General features: G+C 44.4%; 1 protein-coding gene and 1 long non-coding RNA gene across 2 annotated transcripts in view; one reads left to right on the forward strand and one right to left on the reverse strand.

Annotated features, from left to right (window-relative positions):
• LOC130253030 (vascular endothelial growth factor receptor kdr-like) overlaps positions 1 to 16,948 on the forward strand; it is a 129,463-nt gene extending 112,515 nt beyond the window's left edge. Inside the window, exons 25-30 of the mRNA XM_056491271.1 lie at positions 1,245 to 1,344; positions 2,285 to 2,390; positions 3,450 to 3,574; positions 3,775 to 3,853; positions 6,197 to 6,291; positions 12,454 to 16,948. Coding sequence (XP_056347246.1) covers positions 1,245 to 1,344; positions 2,285 to 2,390; positions 3,450 to 3,574; positions 3,775 to 3,853; positions 6,197 to 6,291; positions 12,454 to 12,658 — 710 coding nt within the window. The 3' untranslated portion in view covers positions 12,659 to 16,948. The remainder of the gene's footprint in view (positions 1 to 1,244; positions 1,345 to 2,284; positions 2,391 to 3,449; positions 3,575 to 3,774; positions 3,854 to 6,196; positions 6,292 to 12,453) is intronic.
• The window catches only part of LOC130253043 (uncharacterized), a 67,159-nt gene continuing 46,367 nt past the window's right edge, over positions 3,860 to 24,651 (reverse strand). Inside the window, exon 4 of the long non-coding RNA XR_008840495.1 lies at positions 3,860 to 4,823. This is a non-coding gene — a long non-coding RNA (uncharacterized LOC130253043). The remainder of the gene's footprint in view (positions 4,824 to 24,651) is intronic.

Consider the following 24,651-nt stretch of genomic DNA (forward strand, 5'->3'; position numbering starts at 1 on the left):
AGCCCATCTGAGCTGAGATTCCTTCTCAGGCAGTGCTGGGATCTCGACTCCCCAGAGCAGCTTCTGCCCACTGGGCAGTCAGGTTCACAGAGCAGGATAATTCTGGAAGCAGCCACATTTTGGAGCCTTCTTCAGTGCTTTATCCAAAAGATTTCTGCTGTTCTTGTTGTGCCCCCACGTGCACAGCACATGGTGGTGTTTCCAAATGGGGGGAAACTGCAGGAAATATGCAGGAATGTTATGGACAGTAAATCATACACAGATTCCTCGAGGGCTGGATACAGATTCCATTCAATCTCCTATGTTAAGACTTGATTAAATTGTTTCCAAATTCATCATCCAGCCTCTGGGATGCCAAAATGTCCAAGACAAGGGTTGTGCTGCACAGGAAGCCTTTGCTTAGGGGGAGGGAGGGAGGGGAGTCACAAACCTTTTCATTTTATCCACAGTAGGTTCAGTAACCTTTCAAACTTCAGCCTCCTCCTGAATTTCACCTGTGAGCTCTGGATCACTCAGGTGCCAGAACACTCTCCCAAACTTTTTGGGGTTTAACACAAAGCTCCCAGCCCTTGCCAGCATCCAATCTCTGCAAAGCAATTCCAGCTGCCAGCAGCTGTCCTGCCAGGGCTCAGCCAACACTTGAGTGGCACAAAGAGCATTGAGCACACAGTCAGGAAAGAAAACAAGGCTGAAAAGCTGGAAGGAGCAGCTCCCACTGCCAAGGGGGTTTTCCCTGTAGGATAATGCAATTCCAGTAGCTGGTGAACCAGGGGAGGAGCAATTCCACACATGGGACTGAAGCAAGGTTCTCGTGGTCCTTGGCAGGAGCCAGGTGCCCACAGCCCCCTCTGCACTTACTCACAGGGGATCTGTGCAAAGGATGAGCAGGAATTACTCACTCTGTGTGTGCCCACTCCGTGCAGGGAAACGGTTTGGAAAGCACCAAGTAAGCCATGGAATGAGCTGGAACTTTTCTGCCACTGACCAAGAGATATTTAAAGTCTTAAACTAATAAAGTTTATTTCTCCTCTGCCCTGTTTTACCTTGGAGTGGCCCTGACTGTATCACAAATGCAGAGTCAGAGTGACTGAAATCTCTGAAGAGTGAAAATGTAGATTGTGAGTGATTGCAGCTGCTTCACCTGAGCTCCTGTTACTGCCAGGCTGTAACCTGGAGTGCTCAGCCCGATTCCCTGGGCTGGACACAGGGACTGTGCCACCTCAAGCCCTCTGCTGTCCCCCCAGGTGCCTCTCCTTACCCTGGAGTGCAGATCGATGAGGATTTCTGCCGCCGGCTCAAGGAGGGGACGCGCATGAGATCTCCAGAATATTCAACTCCTGAAGTGTAAGAGCTGCTGGGGGCTGATTCCCCTCAAAAATGAGATTGTGTTTAAGTGGGGAGGGGGAGGAGACCACAGCTGAATATTTTATTGTCAGTAAAGCTGTGACTGAGTATATTTTGGGTGTCTGACAGCACAGACTGAGGACAGCCCAAGTCAGCCTGACCTTTGCTGGTGTGAAGGACAGATTGGCAGGAGCTTCTCTTTGAAATGGAGTATGTAAACCCCGTCCCTCCAAATTATTATCATTTTGAAATTAAGAAGCTCTCAGGCAAAGAGATGGGAATTAGGAATAACAGTTCTTTAGTAGGAAAATTAAAATAGAAATGCAGTATTACACAGAACAATCCCAAACCCTGCCAGAGTCAGAATCCAAGCTGACACCCGTCAGTCAGTCAGGGTGTTGGCACAGTCCCATTCAATGGTGGCTGCATCCTCCTGCAGGGGCAGATGTGGTTCAGCTGGAGCAGTGCTCCTGGAGAAGGTGCAGTTTCCTCTGAAGCTCCAGGGATGATGTGCAAAGGTCTGGCTTTCCTCTGGGATCCAGTGGAAAGAAGGTGCCTTGGTGTCCCAAATGTCAGTTTTTATCTGGGTAGGAAAGGCTTGGCTGCTCCCCTGGCTGGAGCATCTCCCATGGGATGATGGAATTTTATCAGTCATGCACTGGGACTCACTGGCCATGAACAGGAGATATCTCCTGGAGGGAGGATGGGCTGTGGGAAGATAAAGATGATTGCCCAGCTGGTTTAAAGATGGCCCATGAGCAGATAATGTGTGCCAGGAGATCAGGGTCACTGCCCCAGCTGGGGTAACAGATGGGGACAGAATCCACATTTCTGTCACATCAACCCAACACTGACCAAACCAAGCAGCAGTGGAATGAAACAGTGTGGAAGAGGACCTCCCATCCTTTCCCACTCCTAATCCCTGGGGTTTTTTTTCCAGCTACCAGACCATGCTGGACTGCTGGCACGGGGTCCCCACGGAGAGGCCGACGTTCACCGAGCTGGTGGAGCGCCTGGGGGATCTCCTGCAGGCCAACGTGCAGCAGGTACAGCACAAAATCACATTTGGGAGGAAGGAACTCCTGTCTGCCTGTGCAGAGGTGAAGGTTATTTAACACCAATAGGAGATTTCACTTCCTAGCACAGCTCACCAGGAAAATGCCTGCTGGGATGAGTAAAGACAGTGTTAACTACTCAAATGTTAACTTTCTCCACCTCTTTGTCTTTCATTTCCAAGTTTATGTTCACCAGTGCTCCTGGGAGCTTTACAATTATGCAGCAGCACAGAAAAGCCAGGTATATCAGGATTAATTTCATAATAGTTAAACCAGTTGTTTTCTTCTTCAGTAAAAACAAGCAGATCTGTTATGCAATTGTCAATTTAATTGAAGAAGAAATCAAACACTCTCCAGCAGCTCCTTCCTGTTTGTAAACAAATTTAGTGGAGCTGAGTTGAAGAGGGCCTAGTCTGCAATATGAAGAGCTTGTGAGTTTGATTCTATAACCAAAGTAAATTGAGGAGACATAAAAATCATGATAAGGGAATAGGGCACTTAACTGCTTCTCAAAATTAAAAACAAAAAAAAAGCACCGAGAAATTTGGACAAATAGTTTCAGGAGCTAAAGGCAGAGTCATTCCTGAGGATTGCTGCAGGGGGTAATGACAATGCAGAGCTCATTACCATTTCCTGGGAAGGACAAGAAATTAAATCCTCTCAGGCTCCCATTTTAAGGCCTGGTTATTCCCAAGCTCCTGAAGTTGAACAAAACCCAGCAGTCTGTACCTGGGCCACTGCTCCTGGCCAGGACTGCAATATCCAAGCCCATGTGCAGCCACCCCACATCACAGGTTCCCAAAGTGCCCCAGTTTCCTCACAAAGCCTCCTGCACAGTAATTCCTGGATGAAATGTGCATTTAACTTCCATGACTCCCCCAGGTGTGAGGAACATGATAATCACCTTGAACAAACATCACAGTTGGGTTAAAACACAATTTAGTCCTTTCTCATCAAAGCTCTGTAGGATAGAAAAACCTCTCACACCTGAGGTGCAGCACAGAATGAACTTTACCAGCTTTGTGCTCTTTTCTGTTATTAATTCCATAGGATGGCAAAGACTACATTCCACTGAACATCACCCTGTGCCCAGATGGAGAATCCAACCCCAAAACCTGCCCTGTGGAGGAAAACCTGAACAGTGGAGTGAATCGCTGGAGTGCAGTGGAAACTGGGTGAGAAAAGCAGATACAGGGTGGGGGGAAGGAACATTTATTTCACTGTCTGCTGCCTTAACATGGCTGGTGAAAGAGTCAGACACATTGTCAGGGGTTGACAAAAGAGAAGGGATCCAGGAAACTGGGCTGGGTGAGGATGGAACTGAGCACAGCATCTGCCTGGGATTTCTGCTGACCCCTCGACTTTCTGCTTCCAGCAACAACAGCAAGAAGAGACCCCTGAGTGTGAAGACATTTGATGAGGTGCCAGTGGAGAAGGAGAAAGTGATGCATGAGGTAAGAGAGGGGACTGCATCCTTCCCCAGCAGGTTCACAGATCACTCAGCACCAGAAATGCTCATTAGAGCTTTTGGAATCTGTTTGGTAGGAGAGAACTTTAAACCTGGCAGATTTGGCTCTGGCATCTCACACCCAGTGTGACAACAAAGAGGGATCTGCATTTCTCTTAACAAATAATTTAAAGAGAAGCTCACATGTGATTGCCCTGGCTTTGATCAGGCTTTATATTACATATTTCAAGATGTTTTTTTTTTACCATAAGGAAGTGGCAGCTTGTTGAAATGAAGCTCTTAGAGGGAAATGTGTCCAGAGCACATTCTGGCTGGCCAAGACAACCAATCACTTGGTGGGAGTGAAGGTGTTCAATTCAAGACAAGAAATGATTCACACAAAGGGCTTTAACCCTGGGTTTTCCTCCCTGCAACTGAATGTATTTATTGCCAGTTTAATGCCATTGCAGGGTGGGAGAGTGTTAAAGGGTTTAATTTTCCCCCAGGGGGAAAACAAAGGCTTGTTTTGTTACAGAATGAGGGTTCTGCTTGTTGGCTTCCTCTGAAGTTATAAACTGGATTTTCCTATTTAAAAAAAATCCCCAAGAGCAGCTCCTGAATTCCCCCTGTGGTCCAGGCAGCTCCATGTGCTGTCCCCAAGGAGGGACCTGTGCCATGCTGCAGGTGGATCAAAGTTTAGGGAGCAAGCTGAATCCCTCAGGAATCCACAGGAGGGGCAGTCCCAGTGCTGGGGAGCAGCAAAGGCTCCTCTTGGACAGAGCCATTCCTCCTTCCTCCAGTCTCCAGCTTGTCCTGGAAATATTTCATGTCCAGTTTCTCATTTGCTCTCTGCTGAGCACAAGCTGAGGCCCATTATTGCCTTGTGTTTTCCCAGATGGAATTCCTGCCTCTTTATCTCAGGGGTTAGAGACTTCCCTGGGTCCTGCATCTTCCCTCTTGCAGGATGAAATCTGTCCCTGTGAATCACACAGAGACATTTGCTAGATCAATGCACTCTCCAGACATTATTGCTGCCAGCAGGAGCATTACCTGCCCAAGAGCCTGTTCCTGGCATTTTCAAATAAGCCTTTGCACCAGGGGGGAAAAGTTCCCAAAAAGGGTGATAAAACATCAAAAAATCAGAAATAAATGTGATGTTTCAATCAGGATCTTTTAAATCAGTGTGTAAATGTAAATGTACTTTGGTTATTGAAGTTTTCTTAATTATCAACACTGAAGAGTCATTAGGTCGTTATTTCAAAGAGCTCTGAGTGCTCCACCACACCTTCCTGCCATTGTGCCATTATCTGCAGTCTCTGGAGGTTCTGTGAGCAAAATGCAGAGCAGCCCCAGATAAACTGTTCCTAGAGCATGTGTGTGAAGGGGAAACAGCCAAGACAAAACCCAGAGACAAGCTGGGCTTTACTGAGGGCTTGACAGACCTCATTAATTCAGGATTTCACATTATAAAATTGCTTATAAACTGATCTTATTAACGACAGATAGATGACCAGAGCGTGTATAAAAAGGCTTTTTCTTGTTATTTATTGTTTGATGAGATTATTTTTTATATCTTGATCAGTTTGGCAGGTAAAATAAGACTAAGTAGAATTTCTCTTCTATGTTGAAGGCTTTTGCTGTCTTGATTCTGACAAATGCACAGATGTGCAACTTTCCAGCATCACAAAATATTTCAAATGCAAAGAAACACCCAGAGCATTCGATAATATGAAATTACTTAAAATGAGGGCTGTGATATCTGTGTACTTGTACAAAACAGAGTTTAACTGCAGCCTCAAGACTCAGCTTTAAGTGCAGCAGAATCACAGCCCCAACTTTAATCACAACAGTTTTGTTGGACAGCTCATAAAAAATCCAGAAAGGCCAGGGCCATTTATCTTTACAAACCACTTCATTTGCAAAATGCTGCTGAACTTCCACTTCCTTCAAACTAATTGTGTGTTTCCAGTGGGTTTTTAAGGAATTTTTCCTTGGAGGAGCCCAGCCAGAATTATTGGATATATTCTGTATGAATCTCAGTCTATTCCTATCTCAGCTATCCTACTACATGGTGCCCATATGTCATGCTTAATAGCAGTTTCAAATTTGAAAATGCCAAATTATTTTTTGATACCTTCATTTTAAGGGTTCTCTTTGGAAATGCAGATCAAAAACTTTAATGTCACAAAAGGAAGGGAAACATTCCCAAGCTCCAGAGCAGCATTACTGGGAACACTTGGATAAAAATTGATAACGCAGGCCTTGATAAAAGAATATCCTGAAGGATTGGTGGCTCCTGCAGCAGTCCCAGGTTCCAGATTCCCTGATGTTCCTTTCCTTTTGTCCTCAGGAGTCTGACAGTGGCATGGTGCTGACCTCAGATGAGATAAAGAGCCCCAAGAGGTTGGAAATCCGTTCCTGGCCCTATGGGATCATGGCTCTGGCGTGAGTACTCTGGGGGATTCCTTTTTCAGGCAGTTCTTGCTCTCAGAGAAATGATTTTGAAATTTGTAGTTTTGTTTCTGCTGCCCAAAGGAAACCTGTGGATATCCAGGCAAGCTTAGAGGAGATGAATTCTGAATTTCAGCCCCATAAGCAGAAAACCTTGGTGATGTGTTTTAGGATCAAGGGGCAGCAGATTCTGCAAGTGGGAAATGAGAGGAGGAAAAAAGAGAATGTAGAGAGATCTAATTTAGCTGTTTGCTCACTGCCTCCCCAGTGTTCTCTCCTAGGGATGGAGCAAAGTCTGAAGAACTTGATTCATTAATCCAAAACTGACATTTGTAATTACACCAGTGTGTATATTTAACTCAGACAGAAGGAGTGGCATCTTTGCAGCTCATGGGATGTGAGTAAACTCAAAATGCTTGTGCACAGGAAAGAGCAGTCCAAGCACTGGGAGCAGTTCCTTTACCAGAGCCCTGATTGCTGCTCTTGATTTCTCATCACTCTGAGACAGAGCTGCAGAGAATTCCCCAAACCCCAGGGGCTGGGACAGGGTTTGCTGTGTGTTTATCCATTCATAATGCAATACAGAAGATTAAATTAGATTTTTAGCTTTTTTGGTCACAGTTCTTTGCATTTCAATAACAACCACACAGGCAGAGGTGACCCAGGAGTGAAAAACTTCACCTTCCTAACAACAGTAACCAATTTTACTGACTCAAAGTCAACATGTGGAATTCCAAAGAATAGCTGCCCAAAATATTTAAAAATAAATTATTATGTAGCAATGAATTCCTTGTCTATTCAGTTAATTGAGCCAATTACTACTTGCCTGGAATTTTCTCTGAAATCTGCTGAGATTTGTATGAGTTTTCTCTGTACTGAGGAACTCCATGACCTTTCCCAGCAGAGCAGTTGCTTGTAAGGAGGACAAGGGAGAAGAAGAGGAAAAGGGAGAAGGAGAGGAGGAAAAGGGAGAAGGAGAGGAGGAAAAGGGAGGAGAGATGGAAAAGAGTGAAGGAGAGGAAAAGGGAGAAGGAGGAAAAGGGAGAAGGGAAGGAGGAAAAGGGAGGAGGGATGGAAAAGGGAGAAGAAGAGGAAAAGGGTGAAGAAGAGGAAAAGGGAGAAGGAGAGGAGGAAAAGGGAGAAGGAGAGGAGGAAAAGGGAGAAGGATAGGAGGAAAAGGGAGAAGAAGAGGAGGAAAAGGGAGAAGATTTCCTAAGGAAAGGTGGACAGCACTAGCAGGAGCAGCAGAGTGCTGTGGGCTGTGCTGGATGGGAGTGTGGCCCCAGCAATGTTGTTGCCCAGCAGAATTTTGCCTGTAGCAGTGTCCCAGGGCTGGATTGGTGGGATTAGCAGAGATCCTGATCCATTCCCGTGCTTTTATCCCCTGCCCACACCCAGAGCATTCCTGCCAGCACCATGCATTGCTATGGAGACCAAATGGAGCTCAGATGTCAGGAGCTGCATTCTGTGATGCTTTACCTGGGCTGAGTCACCCTTTCCCTGCCTGGTGTCACTTTGACACACATGAACACACACACAGCAGCCTCCCTGGTGGGATTTATCCCTCTGAGGGTGTCTGTCACTCACCCCTGACAGCTTTTCCCTGCTGCATTTCTCCTGTTTGGATAAAGACTGGCACAGGAAGGTTTCCCCTCTGCCCCTCCTGGGCTCTCTCCTGCTCCCCCTGCCCTGTTTGCCAGGGCACCCATAGCCCTGTGCCTTTCCTTGGCCTGAGAAGGTTTTTTTTTTGCCAGCTGCCTTTTTTTTTTTTTACTAAATCTTGCAGGCCCTCATTGGCACAAAGAGCAGCTTCAAAGGGCAGAGCACCCCAAAGCCCTCTGGTTTGAGGACAGGACACCCCTGGGTGCTCCTGCACTGAAAAGTGGACAAACAAGGCTCCAAAGCCTGTGGAATAATCTAGAGAGGTCAGAAGGGAGTGTGGGTTTAACAGGGGAGATAAAGTCACCCTTGTTAATTGTGTATCTCTCTCTATCAAAAACATTTACCCTGGATCCTTTTCAAAGTCCTCCTTTTCTAAAACAAAACTGTTCAAAGGCCTAGCATGTTTTCTAAACCAGGGTGGCTGCATTTATTATTTTTGCCAAAATCTCACTGTTTATTTATCCTGCATTCATTCCTCTGTTGAGTTTAAAATTTGCCAACAGCACACACCATGGAGTGTCAGTGTCAAGAGTTTAGTGGGGATGAATCTGATACTCTGGGCCTGGGCTCACTGTTAGGCTGGACTAAGCAGGTCTGAGCTTTTCCTACTGCTAAAATAGAGCAGCAAAGTTCTGAGTGTTTTATGCTGCTGAAGGAGAAAGTCACAGCAGCAGCTGCAGTGAGAGATGGGAAGATTGACTGGGATAACAGCACTGGAATCAGCATTCAGGGAAGCACAGGGAGCACAGAGGGATTTAATGATGGGATGACTCTGGTGTCAGGTTCTATTTCATAATATTATCAGGCTACTGCCAAGCACTGCTTTAAAATCCTCCCAGAGACTCTATAATCAAGTTATTGTCTGAGGTGACAAAATCTGCTCACTTGTCCTCCCCCTGCTCTTCCCCTTCTCCCCCAAACCCAGTTGTGCTCTGTTGCTCAGAATTCCCTGATCTGGCTCTGGATGCTGCATCCCCATCCCATCACTGAGGGCTCTGCCCTTGCCAGAACAAGCTGGGCCCAAGGCAAGGCAGGAGCACTGCAGTGATGGATTTTATCAGGAACAGCAGGAATTCATGTCCAGACACAAAGAACACAACAAAAACACAGCCAGGATTGGGCTGGAATCCTTTCTCACCTCCTCAGAGAAACCAGGCATGGAAACATGTTTGCTCCAGGGCAGAATGGAGCTCAGAAAGAATAAATACATTTATTGTTGGATCATGCAGCACCTTGCTCTATTACCTGACCTGAGCTCTCCAAAGCAGAACTTGGAATGAGTAGCTGCCCAGCAGTTATGTAAAGCACTTTTTGTTCAAGGATTATGCACAGGGCTTCCAGTAGCAAGGACTAGGAGGGGAATTGTGAGATTTGGCTGCAGTGTTTTCCATCCCTCTGCTTTTGGACAGGGACAGCAGAGCCACACGTGTGAGGGGACATGAATTAAGGGGCTGGGAAAACTTTATTACCTGCACTTGGCATTGAAAATGCTTCCAAACAATGAATTCCTGAGCCCAGCCCCTCGAGTTCCCCTTGCCAGCAGAATGCTGATGCACTGGTGCTGCCAGAGGGGAACCCTGGATGAAATTCCTCCTGCACAGCACTCAGTTGAAAATCTATTCAAGCAAACTGTGAATCAGTCATAGCTACCAGAAGGAAAAAAATTTACCCTTTTATTTCTTTAATTGCAGAAAAATTAAAATTAAAAAAAAAACAAAAAAACCCACTCTTACTCAGAGCCTCATTAAACACCTTTGAAAGCTCCTACAAAGCCCTGAAGCTCCTACATGTTATTAGGAGCTGAAGTCATGAGACAAACTGCTCTACTTGGCAGCAGCCAGCCCAATTTCTCATCTTTCTCTAAACACAGCTTCTGAACACGGCCAGGTTTCCCACATGGACAGGAAAGTCCATTAGTTTTTCCTACTGAGAGCAAAATACTTGGATTTCTTACTGCAGAGCAGTAGGAGCTGCTGCCCTTGGGGCTGGAATCCCTCCCTGCTCAGGGTGGTTTTCCTGCAGCCATCCTTCCTTCTCCACAGTCCTCTCCAAGTCATTGACCCCAAAATTTACATTAATAGAAACTGGGTGATCAGGGTGGTCACTGCAATCTGTGCCAGCTTTGGGTCAGTGGGCAGTGAGCTGAATTCCAGCTGAAATCTGCAGGCTGGGGGTTAAATTGAACAAACACTTCTACAATAAAACACTTCTACAATAAAATACAAATACTATACAATAAAATACAGATACAATAAAATACAAATACTTACACAATAAAATATAAATCCTTATACAAAAATCAAATTAAACTGATACTCTCAAGCTTCTCCCTGTCTCCAGCTTTAATACCTGGCAAACTGGAAGCCAGAGCAACCATGGAATTGTCTGAGTCAATGGAACTGAGCAACAAGAAGAGAATTCCATAAACAAACAGTGAGGCACAGTTGTGCTTGCATTGCTCATGTCAGGGAAGAGTTTATCTGCAGACAAACTGTGTGTGCAGAGAATGGACAGCTGCCAAATCTGTAGGATACACAAGGAGTTTCCACTCATGTTTGTCCCTGGACAATGAGGAAAAACTTAGTTATGAAAGCAGAGGATGCTGCATTTTTTGCTGAAGCTCTCAGGGAATTTTGGATTATTTATTTATTTTGGGATTATTTTTTTTTTAATTTATTTATTGGGAATTATTTCTTTTGGAATTTCTGCCCTGCCACTCCACAGGTTTGGTTTCAATGCCTTGTGCAGGTCTGAAAGCACATAAACAGCAGCTTTGTTCTCTAAACTCTGCAGCAATCACAAATCCAAGCTCATCCTAGGCATGGTGGGCTGGCTCTTACAGCTCAGGCTGACTTCCCAAAGCTGGGGATGCAAACCTGCATGGAAAACCAGCCCAGCACACTGAAATCAGAGCCCAAATCAATCAGCCCCTGTCCCAGTGCAGCTGATCAGGGCTGCAGCTGAGTGTTGGGTCTGGATTTGGCTGCACAAGAGCTCCATGACTGATGCACAGAACAGCAGCACAGCAGAGCTGCAGGGGTGGGTGATGCACAGATGGAGCCTCAGGCTGTTCCTGGGCTGTGCTCTGAACACCTGGCATCCTTCCTGAACCTGCAAAAATGTTCTATTTTTTTTTTTTATATTGACATTAGTTCTGTCAGCCAGTGGCAATATGTGCAGCTTGTGGGAAACCTGAAGTTTTTGGCAGGTTCCAGATTCAGGAGAACACAACTTGTGGAGTCCCAGCAGCTGAACCCAGATTTACCCTCTCCAGCTGAAAGGAGCTGTGTGTGGCCATCCAAGCTGCTCTCTCTGCTGCACCATCCCAAAAACATCACACACACACAGTTCCTGTCCTGGATCTGCTCTTTTCCTATTCATGGCTTTTGCTGCCCTCCCTCCAGTTGCTGTGTCTGGCTCCTGGCTGTTGGTTTGTTCCCAAAACTGGAACAGGAACTGGCTCTGCTTTCTTCCTACAGCACCCCAGTGAGCAAATCAGCAGCTGTGAGGACTGGAAGCACTGCAGAAGTGCCAATAAAATGAATGTCATGAATTCTACAATTATTTGATGAACTGTTGACTGTTCAGATTTGGTTTAGGGTCATTAAAATGTAACTTGATGCTACTTTAAACACATATAAAGTACACACACCAAGTGTCTGGGCACTGCCTGGTTTTTAATTCTCCCAGGCACATTCAAGTTCTGAGACTTGAGCAATTATCCAGGCCTCTTGCAATGAACTGCTCAGAAACCAAGGTTCTGTTCTGACAGAACATTTTTAAGGCAGCCAATGACAGAAAGAACCTTCTGAGCTCTCCACAACCCTTGCTGTTCCTCGAGGTCACCTTGTGACACAAATCTCCTGCTTTTAACCCTGGGGCTAAAAGTTGCTCTGTCCCACCTTCCATCAGCTGGAAGGAGGGAGGACAGGAGACAAAAGCAGCTGGAATTCAGCAAAGCACTGCCCTTCACCAGCCCTGGGTCAGGATGTTAAAGGGCTGGGGAACATAAAAGGGATTTTGCCCTGCACTGCCTGAGCGTGTTCAGCACAAACTCTCCTTTCAGTATCAGTTTAAATTAGAGTCTGTCAGAGATTATTCAGTATTTCATCCCTTATTATGCTTCAAGAAAAGTCATAGCCTTCAGTTCTGCTTTCAGAAAAGTCAGATTTTTACTGACCTGTGTCAGAACAATGAGGAAGGATATTACTGTGTAATAGGACAGGTGTCTTTACAAGTAAGAGATCTGTAGTGCACTGAAATGTGGTGAGCTGAAAGGACAGCAGAGCAGGAATCACTCCTAAATCTGCTTTTAAAACACAGAGTTATCTAAAATACCTATCCCAGTTCCCTCATCCAGGTAGGGAAATATCACTGTCTTACAGGGTGCCATAGAGGTAAATTGATATTTTTATGTATTTACTGCTGAAGGAAATAATTTTGGCCATTAATTAAGGAGCCAGGGTGGATAATCCTGATGTTTGTTCCCAACAGGAGGAGAGCTGTCAGCAGGAGCAAGGAATCCATCCTGTCTGAGCACGAGACTGTCAAGTACCAGCCAGCAGTGCAGGTGGAGGAGGACACCATGGACTTCCCCCTGGAGGACTCTGTCCTGCTCCCCATGGATCCCAGCCTGGAATGCCACAGCCCCCCTCCAGATTACAACTCTGTCATCCACTACTCAGCCCCCCCAGTTTAACCAGTGCCCCAGCACTGGCTGCACCTCAGCCTTGCCAGCTTCTCCTGAGCCCCCAGGAGCCTGGCTCCAGCAGAAGGGAGCTCTGCTGGGATAAAGCTTCACCTGTTTCTTCTGGCACATCTCAGATGTGGTTAGAAGCAATTTAAGAGCATCTTCCCTCTTCTCTTTAAAGGCCTATTGCAAGATCTGCAGTGAGTTAATAACATTGTCTGTCTGAGTCCTAGCAGGAGCTGGAACCCTGAGCTGCTGCCACTCCTTCCCTGCCTGGGGCTGTTCTCTGGCACAGATCCACAGGTTCCTGCATTCCCATTTCACTGGGAGCACCAGATCCAATCTGCTGTTCCTGACACATCCTGCAGGGATGGGAGGGTTCTGTTGGAAACAGCAGATGAGTGGTTTGGGCTTGGAGAAAAGCTGAAATTGAAACACCCTTCCTTAACTCAGGATTTCACCTCCTGTAAATATTTCTGAAGTATTTTGCAATCCAAGCTGCTTTGGTTGCAATTTGGATTTAATAATTTCCACTGCCCAGAGGAGGCTGCTGGTGCTGGTGTGCCTGCTCTTTTGGGCCTGCAGGGCACACAGGGTGCTCAGATCTCATGCCCTGGGCTTTCCCCTTGTTCAAACAGCAGTTTGTTCTGCAGACATGCAATAGGGAACCTTGCTGGAGATGCATCTGCAGTGGTTGCAAGGTAAAATCACTGCCTTAAGTAAGAACCTTCCCAACTCAATCAGAATTTCCCAGCTCACACACATTTGTGTGAATGTGCAGGAAACTCTCATTACCAGCAGAGAGTTACACAAAACTCAACACACCCTTGAGGCACCAGCAGGGCAGCAGCATTTCTGTGTTTCCTTTCTGCACACAGGCTATTTACTAAAAAAACACACAAAACAAAAAAAAAAAGCATTTCCTCTGGATTCTGTGGTGGATGCCCAAGGGTTTGACCCTAGGGATACTCTCCCTGCAAGCCCATGTGACACATTTATCTCTGTCTTGCCAAGGTAAATATTGGTATCATGTGCAAAGCCCTTCCTGGGTTCAGGGTAATTCAAAGCTGGCTAAAGGATCACAAATTCTCCAATGTGAGACATTCCCAGTGGGTTTGGCCCTGCCCCTCTGTGGCAGGTGTGCCCTGTGCACCATCACAGCAACCTCACAAATCAGTAAATAATCCTTAGCCTTTCATGTGCTCTCTAGCAGAGTTGGCTTTAAAATTTAGGAAGGGAAAGGTCTCCAGGTTGCAAGGAGAGAAAGCCAGGATGAGCAAGATGTTGACTAACAGGGAGGGCTGTGACCTCCTGAGTTACAAACTGATCCATAAATGGCTCCCTGTGCTCTGGACAGCCCTTTTCTTCCTTGATTTGACTGCTTCAGCAGAAGAAAATAAAGAAGAAAAAAGATTTTTTCTCCATGATTCAGACTAGAGAGGGATGAAACCCAAGCCTTGCCCAACGATGATGTTACCTTGGCAAAGACAGCTGCACACCCTCACAGCACAAATGGAATTTTCTGCATGAGTGCTTGCAGTGGGCTAGGCTGGAGGAATCACAAACAAGCCTCAGGAATTATCAAAGGGGAAAACAAATCTCCAAACCCCACACCATGTTAACTGTGAACTCTCAAGCATCTGAAGGATGGGCTCTGGGGAGCTGCACTGCTTCTTCTCCTTGATTTCAGAGTCACTCATTAATCACCTGCAGCCCCTCCAGAGCCCTGCTCATAGTGCACCTGCTAGATAGGTGTGGGCTGTAGTTGCTTTATGGTTATTTTGCACTGCTTTATATTTTAGTCCCTATGTATTAACTAGAGCTGGTCATAGCAGAGAAGAAACTACTGGGAAAGAATTATGATGAGCCCCAGGAAGCTCATTGGGTTGGTTTTTCATCAAACACTATTAGCTCTGTCAAGTAATCAATCAGCTCTTGTGGAAATAAATTATTGATGAGGCAAAGGTAAAGAAGGTGCAGAGAGTGTGTGTGGCTCTGCTCTTGATGGCCTCAGCTGGAGATGTGGAGGGTGAGAAAACAGCATTGAAAAACCTTCACTTGGGAGCTTTGAAATGCAGGAACAAAGCCTGTGCTCTGTGTTTTGAATGGGATGGAAGGGACTGATGGATGTTTGGGCAGCTGTTTCCAATGTTAATGAGTGAAAGATTTTATCCTCCTTATAGTAAATGTAACAAGCAAAAGTATTGCCTGAAAAGTATTATTGAACATATTCTATTTTATTTACTAATATTTTGTTTGTCCTTCTCTCACCTCCCTTAATTTAATTATTGTTCTCTTCTTCCAAACCATGTATATAGTAGCAACAAATATAGTCATTCATTTATATGGTAAAATTTGTAACATTTTAGTCCAAAGGGGAAGAAATACCCAGATGTAACAGAGTTAATATTGTACTAAACATTTCACTAATGCTTGCAGGCCAGGCTCAGTTTACAGTGGCCCAGCAGTGCCATGGCACAGCAGCTCTCTTGGCTGGGAGTGTCTCTGCCTCTCACTTCTTCTCCAAGTTATTTAGTTTCAGTTAGGAAACAGGAATCTGGAGGAATTTGGCAGGTTTATCTCATTCCTGGAAGCTCCTGTTAAAGGTGAGGGATTTCCACTGGCTGGGTTGTAATTGGAGGCTGGTGGATTGGCTAGAGGATCAGAAGGGGTAAATGGTTTAAATGATGTGATGTTTATTATTTTTTCAGACTTCTCAGGGATTCTTACTCGACTCCTGTCTGCCAGCTGCTTCCTCTGACCTGAGCTCAGTGGGATCTGTGCTAACATGTACCTTTATTTCCTTTGATGGTGCTCACTCCTTCTGGTTCTGTGCTTCTGGAGACCCAGGGCAAAGGAGCTCAGAGCTCTCCATGGAATTGGGTTGTCTCTTCTCCAACAATCACCTCCCACTTGGTGTCCAAGTGCCTTCCCCTGCATGTTCTTGTTCAGGCTGGTGGTTGTAACAACCTCCTCTTTTCTCTGCTTTTCATCTGTTTCTTGCAATTTGCTCTCCCAGTCTCTTTGGGTTGCTTTGCTCTGCCTTTTCCATAAGGTCAGGTGTAGGATCATTTCACTGCTGTTTATCCTGTGCTTGCAGAGGCTGAACTAGATAATCTAAAGTGAGATTTTCACATTAAATCCTCAATATATAGCCAAGGAAAACCAGTTTGTATTAGTTTGTCAGGAAGTCTCTTTGTGTCCTTCCCTGAATGGGAGAAGCTTTTTAATCTACTGATTTTTCAATATTGGTGTCTGGAGCAAAATGAAGGTTGGTGACTGTGTGAATCTGATCCTTCCCAGAGTCCTTTCCTCAAACAATGAGGTTTCTGTAAAGTTCTCCCAAGTTATCCCCACAAGAAGGGGATCCCCAGCAAGATGCATCCCAAGTATCTGCTTGGGATACCAAGGATGTCAGATAAAACTCAGAGTCTGGGTAATGATGTCAAACAAACCCCCTGACTGCTGCAGTGAGCACAGCTCTGGGCTGCAGATCCCTAAATCCCAAGGGGACAGACCAGGAATCATTTGCAAGGAAATCTACAGAGCCAGATAAGCATTATCAGGTTTCCCTGAACACAGGAATTGCTCAGGACCTGTATCATACTCACAGACCAGCCTAGAGGTTTTTTCCTTATCATACAGTGAATGAAAAAACACAAAAGGCAGCAATAATTCATTTTTTCCTCTCTGAAATAAAATGGCCAAATGCTGGGATCCATTTTCCTGGGTTTTTACCACATCATGAACAGAAAGAACTTTGCCAAAGTCATGGCACCAGCACCATAAAATTCAGGGAGGAGTTTGGGATTTGGCCCTCTCAGGAGTCAGGCAGTGTGCAGGGGCTGTGGAGATGTTGAGCCCAAGCACTGGGTGGTTTGTTTGACATTGTTATTTCCAGTTTTGGGAACAAAGAATGGAAAACTTGCAGGCCTGGGTCAGTTGGGAGCACAAGGGCTGCAGGGAGAGCAATGTGGGATGCACTGAGCACTGGCCTGTTCTGGTAGCACTCATTTCATTTTTCCTTAGACCTTGAGTTGTCAAAGCAGCCACTGAAAACTGGGAAAAAAACAATTAACTTGGGACCTACAGAAATAAACTAAGGAAAACTGGGAAAAGCCAGGAACTTGGGACTTGCAGAAATAAACCAAGTGCCATGTTCAAACCACCAAGGAATGTTTGTCTGCCTGTTCCTGTCTGTCTGAGGAATGTATGCACTGAAAACAAGCTTTCTTATGTAGTCCAAAATTGTACTGTATCTATTAACCAAAAAAAATAAAAAGATTCTATATTTATACAGCCCAGGGCTCCTTTGTGTCATCTCTTGGTTTGAAAAGCGTTGTCCTTGAAACAGAATAAAAATAAATAATGCAACAGTTTTGAGAGATTTTTGCAAGACATAGATCTCATCCAAATTTCTACAGGGGATTCCAAAGTTAGGACAGTGGCTGCCACTCTGCTCAGAGGGAACTGCCCACTGGGTTTGATGAAAAGATTCTCAGACCTCTGAAAAAAAAAGGGCAATTTGCTGGAGAAATGCACCAAACCAGCTGCTGCCAAGAGCAGCCCATGGAGCACAGACATTGTGTCTGGTTCTTCTAAATTATCTCAATAAATGGGGCTGAGAGAGAAGAGAGAATCACAATTCTGCCTTCTGAGGACAGCCTGTGGTCACCAAAGTGTGACAGGACAGAAATCTGCAAACACAATCTGCAGAACTTTGAGGGATCTGGGGCTTGTTCAGTCTCAAAATTCCAGAGGTCCTGTTGGATTTGGCTTGCCATAATATTCTAAAAAGAACACCATTAAATAAATACTTCCCAATGCTTTACTGAATTCTCTTTTGGATAAACTCTGTTGAAACCCAGAATATTCCATGCTCTCCATTTGCAGAAAAGGTTTAACATTCAGAATGCCAAAGGAAAAAAAATCTCCCAGCTCCATCCAAATGCAGCAGACCTGCTGCTATTTTCCTCACAGCAGGTAACTACCAGCAGAAAAAAAATAAAAAATAAAAAAATAAAAAATTTCAAAAATTATTTTTTTTTTTTTTACATAGTGACAAATACCAGTTTCTATTCATGGCTTAAAATAAATACTGGTATTAGGAAATTTAAAAAAAGAATAAGTGTTTTAGAGTTTCAGAGCCATTCTTCCATTAGCAACCTTAAAAGTTATCAGGCTGTGTATTTTGCCAGTCACATTAAAAACTATGAAGCACTCAAGTCACTTCAAACATTTTAGTTTCTCTTCATTCCCTGTTCCAAACAGTCCTAGAAATAAGTGTCTAAATTATACATGTCATTTGAAATGCAGCAATCTCCTTTCATCCCCATAATGAGCAGGAACATTCTTCCCTGTAAACTAAAGAATGTTTTAGTTCCTTATGTAAGGTATGAGTCATGGGAAACCCATGGATTAAACACGGGAAGTAAAATATACAAAATTAACTCTGATTTGCTTTTAGCACCAAATTTGAATTATTAATCACACCCAGCTTGAGTTACACTTGTGGAAGGGACCTTGCCCAAGAATTTGGGGGAAAAGACAGTTTTGGGAATGCTGAAATGGAAGTTTTGCTCATAGGTCTCAGCCTGGGGATGTAACTTCTCCATCCTTTACTTTTGCTGGATGGGATGGAAAAGATTTTTGGTTTTACAGCAGAGAGAGGCCAGGTCAGAAAATCTCAGCCTAAAGTATTGAAGCTTGGTGGCTTTGGGTGATAAGAATCCCAGGAGAAAATAGAGACTAGCAAGAGAAAGATTTAGGATTAAGATAGACAGATTTGGTGGTGCTGACATTAGAAAGCTGAGAAGAAAATCCAGCTGATTTCCATCAGGTCCTTTTTCCTTCCTCCCCTAATCAGACTGAACTTGAGAGGGTTTATAAAGTGCAAAGGTTCAGAAAGAGTGGAAAATGCTGTTCATTTCCAGTGCTTTGGACACACTGAGGCCACGAGCAGTGGCTGATATTGTGTCAGAACCTCCCAGTGAAGCTCCCAGAGGCTCCCAGCACACATTCCATGGCCAGGGCATGGTGGCACTCACAGTGTCCCCAGTGCTGTGCTGGGATGAGCTGGCTCTGTGTGGACAGTGGAAGGAGCCCTGCAAGGACCACAAAATAAGCAGCACAGCCAGTGATGAGTGGCAGCTGTTCCTGCAGCCTGATGAGATTCATCAGCACTCTGAGAGGAGCTGTGCCCTGTCTAAACTCGTGCAGGGCTCAGGAAGCAGAACTGAATCCAAAATCACAGCTTCACCTCCCTCCATGAGGCACAAAGTGAGACCTGTCTGTTCTCTCCTCCCTGCAGGCAGTGAGGATTTCACTCCACATCTGCACCAAGGGCAGGGTGAAGTAAATTCTAAATACTCCTGGTCCAGATTTCCTCAAGGAGCCTTTCAGAGAGGGCTGTGGCTCCCAGGAAGTGACAGGACTGATCAAATGTCAGGATAATGAAATAAATGAGGAGAGCCTCCCATGTCCTGGCTGTGAGTTTGTCCCCCATGATGCTTACCCTGAGTATGTGATCCAACCCCTGGGGCTGATCCCAGCCTCTTCTCCACTGAGCAGAAACAGCACCCAGTAAAGAAGAAACATTTCCTCTGAGCTTTAAGCTGTTCACCTTCTGGGGCCAGAGATTTTTCATCAGAGTGTGAGCTGACCACAGGGGAGATTAAGAGATGGTGTTATTCTGTCAGACATTCCCAGGCCTGTGAGCACATGGAGGGAGCTTTGGTTGAAATGAGAACCTGTGAAAAATGAGAATTATAGCCCAGGGTAGGAAAGGGTAGGAATGGATGTCCACAGGGTGCTCTTGGCCAAGTCCATGGTAAGGATGCTGAGGATTAAGCTCATCTCTTGCACAGGGCAAACTGCAGCTCCACAGATGGTTTAGTGTTCAGTGATCTCACTCAGTGATTTGACCCATCCAAACAAAGGCAAAAAAATCTTTCAAATATTGAGTGACATCAGGAACTTTATGCCATTCCTGCACTTGAGAAGGATTAAACCCTCCCTGTGACACATTTCCTTGAATTTGGATTTCTTGAGGTCCCTTCCAGACTGAATATTCCAACAGCCAAGTCTGAGTCATTGCTTCATCCTAGCAGGCAGTAAATCTCCAGGATAACCCAAATCCTCACAGGCCTGGCCTTTCCAAACACTGGAGATGGGGCTGGTGACTCACCTGGAGCCTCTGGGAATCCTGGAAAGTGGAGTCTGCTAATAATTAATGACTTTTTGTCTGCACCCAAACAAAAGATGTGGCAACACTGATCTCACATAGCAAAGTGAAACAAAACAAATTACATTCTTCTTGTGTAAAGACAAGCCTAAGTTGGCTTTTCTATGAAAACTCCCAGGCAATTTTATCTCACAGCTTCATAGATACTCTTGTGCCTTTTGCTTTTTCCTCCTGCTCCTCTGCTTCACTTGTCATTTAACTAACAGCACTCAGTGTTTTCTCCTGACAGAACTGATGCATTTATCACACCTAAACAGAGATATTTCACACTAGCTACTCTATTAATTGTGAGCTGTCCACTTCCCCAAATCTCTTTCAGGGAAAAAAAAAATCATAATGCCATGATTCTCTGGAAAGTCAAGTCTCCAAAATCAAATCTAATTCCTGAAATCATTACAGAAAGTTTTTTAAAACCTGAGTCTTCTCCTTTGCAGACAAAGCAGGAATTTTTCTCTGTGTCATGTGGGGGAAAGAGCACCTGTCAATTCCACACTGATCCTTGGCTGAGTCAGACACATGAGTGTTTCTCCTTTTTTCACTATTTTCTTTCTGCTTGTAGTTGTTACAGTGAAAACTTTGTAATTTCTGGCTTTTCCCTCTTGTCTTTCTTTCTTCCCCTGTAACATTGTTAAGGAAAAATTCAAGGCTGACAGCAGGCAGGATCAAAGAGACCAGGAGCATAATGAAGTCCTTGTTTTCCCACTAAAGAAAACTCATCCCTGGAACTCCCCTAAGTGGAGCTGTGCCTTCTGTCCTTCCAGGAGGAGCAATATTAGCAGGGATTTTTAAAGCTAGGGTTACACACTCAGTGATCCTCAGGGCCAACAGAACAAACCTGGCATCTCTGGACACTCATCTTGGAGCAGCAGCTGTTATTTTTAAACTGGACCATTGTCACAGTGAATTCCTCAGAATCCCAAAGGTTAAGTTGTTTTTCATAACTATGCATTAAAAAAAACTAAACCAAAACAACAGGAAAAAAAAAAAAAACAACAACCAACCAAGAACTTTATTATTTTCTGGGAGAGTTTTGACCTTTTATTCATGTATATTTTTCAAAGCCAGCCCTGCACTGTTTATGCCCCAAGCTAGAATGTCACAAGGCATCTTAGCAGGGAGCAGAAGCACAGAGACAAGTGGGGTGAGGCAAGGAGAGCAGGTGGAAGGGGGTGAGAAGCAGAAATGGGGGATCAAGGTAATGGGTTCCTTCATGTTGTCTGCTGGAGCATCTGGGATGGACAGGATTGCATTCCTCTCTTTCCCCAAAACCTCTGAAACGAGCACCAAACCCCTCCTGAATGCCAAGATCAAAGTGCAGCACGGAATTGCAGCTCCATGAGGAAGGACAGGGGGGTGGAGTGGAGCCAAGGCCTTGTCTCCCCAAGCACTGAAGGAGCTGCATCCAAATCTGGCTGTCACAGATGACTCCTTGCCTGGCTGATGGATTGTTTCTGAATCCAAACTGCTCTGGAGGTTACAGCAGCAATTCCTCCTGCTGTCAGGATGACTCAGGGCCAGCTCAGACACTGACACCTATTGACTCAGCATCCCTCCTCTGCTGACTGAGATTTTCCTCTGTGCTGATGAAACACTCTGGCCTTGATGTTAATCTTTGAATCTGTGAGATCCCAGATGCCTTCAGGATGTTGTAATAAATGGGAAGTGCCAACAGGTTGCAAAGGAAAGTGAGATTGTCTTCTTCTTCTTCTCCTTCTCCTTCTTCTCCTTCTTCTTCTTCTTCTCCTTCTTCTTCTCCTTCTTCTTCTTCTTCTTCTTCTTCTTCTACTTCTTCCTTCTGTTTTCTTCTTCTTCTGTCTTCTTCTTCTTCTTTCTTCTTCTTCTTCTACTTCTACTTCTACTTCTTCCTTCTGTCTTCTTCTTCTTCTTCTTCTTCTTCTTCTTCTTCTTCTTCTTCTTCTTCTTCTTCTTCTTCTTCTTCTTCTTCTTTCTTCTTCCTTCAGATTTGGACCATTATTTCCATCCAGGAAGGAAAAGGCAGGAAGTGAGGAGAAAAAAGTTGCTGCTCTTCAGGTGATGTTCTGGAGCTGGCCATGGTGCATCACTTCTCTCTGCTGTGAGAGTAAAATCCTGCATCTCACTGGGCCAGATCCTGCATCCAACCCCCTTAAAGAGCCACTGAGCAGTAGTGACCTCACAGCTCTGTGTCTCTGGGAGCCAACATTCACCCCACTCATGGGAAGAAAGAAAATTCCCAGCTGGGCAAAGAGAAAAGCAGACTCCAGATATACAGGAACAAATTTTACCTGTTCAAAATATGGGCAGAAATTTTCTCCAGACTGCAGATTGCAGCTCTCTAAAGAAAAAATGTAATGTAATGTTGTCCTAAATCATGATTAATAATTCCCTCCTCCTAACATTATCCCAAGGGTGGTACAATTAACAATAATCTATTTATTAAAGTTCATTTAGTACACAGGTGCCAGGGATTTTATTTCAGCAAGACTAACCCCTGTCTGTTTTCCTGGTTGAGCCCCATTCAGCAAAGAGCAATATTTTAATGGGCTTAAACAGCAACTACTCACTGAGTAGTTTGTGAGTAAAGACCTGCTCCTGCTGCCTGATACAATGGAAAAAGACCTGAAAAGGGAAAATAAGAACTCTTGGAAGGTGGAAAATCCACGCAGGGCCAGCAGGATCTCAGTGCTGTGACATTAATAAATTTTGCCCCACCCAGGATTTGTTTAAGTCCCCCTGACCCCCACAGGCAGAGCTGCACTGAAATCTGGATTAGTGCACAGTCACATCACATCCAGGGCACAATCTACCCTTCAGAAATTCCCTCCTTTCCTGTTTCCATGCAGAGTGCCCCAAACAGTGCTGAGGGGTCACCACCTGGAGGGAAATCCAGACACAGCTCCCACAAAAGCAGCAAACCAAAGCAGACCAGCAGAGCCCAGCCTGGCTTTCTAGTTTTCCATTATTTTAATTCCCCACTGTATTTGAGAGCTAGGAAATTTAGGAAATTCAAACCAAACAACAAAGTAGGGAAGCACATTCAACTTTCTTCAAAGGCTGCAAAACATTCTGGGAGCACAGCAGGAGTTACCTCAAAAAAATATGAAAAATGCCAATAAAGGGCAGCATAAATCCCAAAATGGATTCATGACCCTCCTTTTGTTTTTAAAGTCTCTTCAAGGGCAGCCTGAAATCTGGGCAGGAGCTGCCCAGGCTGCACTTGCTGGGGGTTCCCTGCAGCTCAGAATCCACCTCACCATTCCCAGTTACTCTCTTTGGGTTGGGATCATTAAAAGTGATTGATTTCATACCAGGATGAAATTAGGAAAATGATCCTGCAAGAAGACAATTGGAATCAGGTTGGCAAAACCAGCTCTTATTGATAGAAATCAAAAGTTCTATACTTGATTTTTTTGCCATAAAGGAAAATTTCTTTTTTTCCAGAATGATTCTGTAGTTCAGAGGAAAGGAGCATAAGATATATTCCAGATAAATAAGAACTCCCATAAAAGGGAGAACTAGTATTGTGCTTTAATTTTAAAATCTACACCCTCAAAAGTGACAGGAATCATCCTGTGAAACATTTCTAGTGTGAAGTCAAAAGAAAATCACTTCCCAGAAGTTTGTCACATTTGCCTGCAAAGAATGCTTGCTAGGATTCCATTTTAATGAGGGATGAAAGGGACTGCAAAGAGAGTCGATGAAATTTTAACACAGCTTCAATATTTACATTTGCTGGTGAGCATAATTTGCTCACAGAACGATTGGAAATGTTATAATGACACTTCATATTTCAATATTTTTGTGTGCCACACAGATAAGGATGTGGATGCATTTGCAAAATCGTTTCAATGCATCATCACTGCTTCATGTGTCTTAGAGGGCTGAGGAAATGTGTAGAAACTTTAAAAAATCAGTAAAATATCAACTTTGATCAATTGAGAGTAGACACTACTGGTAAAGTGAGGCACTCATCTTCACAGGAGAGAAAAATTACAATAGATCTTTCCTAGAAAAGTTGTGGATTATGGGTATAGATTTATAAATTGCTCAGAGTTTTGTAGTTTTTCAGATGAAAGAGGGGAAGGTTTGGTCTGTGTCAGGTGGTGTCTGCAAAGGAAAACTCCTTTAAGATTTGCAGAGAACAAATAAGAATATGCTGGATTTTTCTAGATGAAGACATTAAAAATCTTCAAATTTTTTTAGGCTTGAAAGTCCATCTAGAGAATTGGATAACTGGGCCCATTTCACTAAAACATCTGAGAAATGACACTGGGAGCCCTGAGAACTCAGGGATGTGCAGAAGAAACTGAAAGTATGACTGCATGAGAGTAAAAGATTGAACAAAACCCTAATTATATTACTCTAAAAGTGCCAAGCATCTTAAAAATATGAATTTTGGAGATCAGAGGAACTGGAGTTTTGCATTATTTTGTGTGATTGTCTCTGCTGAAATGTGCATTCCTCTGCCAGCTGTGCAGCACCTAAATATCAAACCAAAAATAATTTCTGAATTTTAAACAGTTTTTCTGCACAGATAAAATACCTTTCATTCATAAGCTCAGGAGCCTGGTGTCCATGAGCAGGAATGGGATGGGTACAAGGGAATTCCAATCTTTTCCTTCACTCCCACAGTTCTTCCAAGGCACAATGTCCTTGCTTGCAATCTTCTTGCTGGCAATGCTTTTTTGAGGGTGCCTGGAGGCTTTTGTGCAGGCAACAGCAGTTTGTCATTTCAGTATCCACTCCTGCCCTTGGAAATTATTAAAATCCAGGACATCTT

Source organism: Oenanthe melanoleuca, chromosome 4A (assembly GCF_029582105.1).
Source record: "Oenanthe melanoleuca isolate GR-GAL-2019-014 chromosome 4A, OMel1.0, whole genome shotgun sequence".
Taxonomy (NCBI): Eukaryota; Metazoa; Chordata; class Aves; order Passeriformes; family Muscicapidae; genus Oenanthe; species Oenanthe melanoleuca.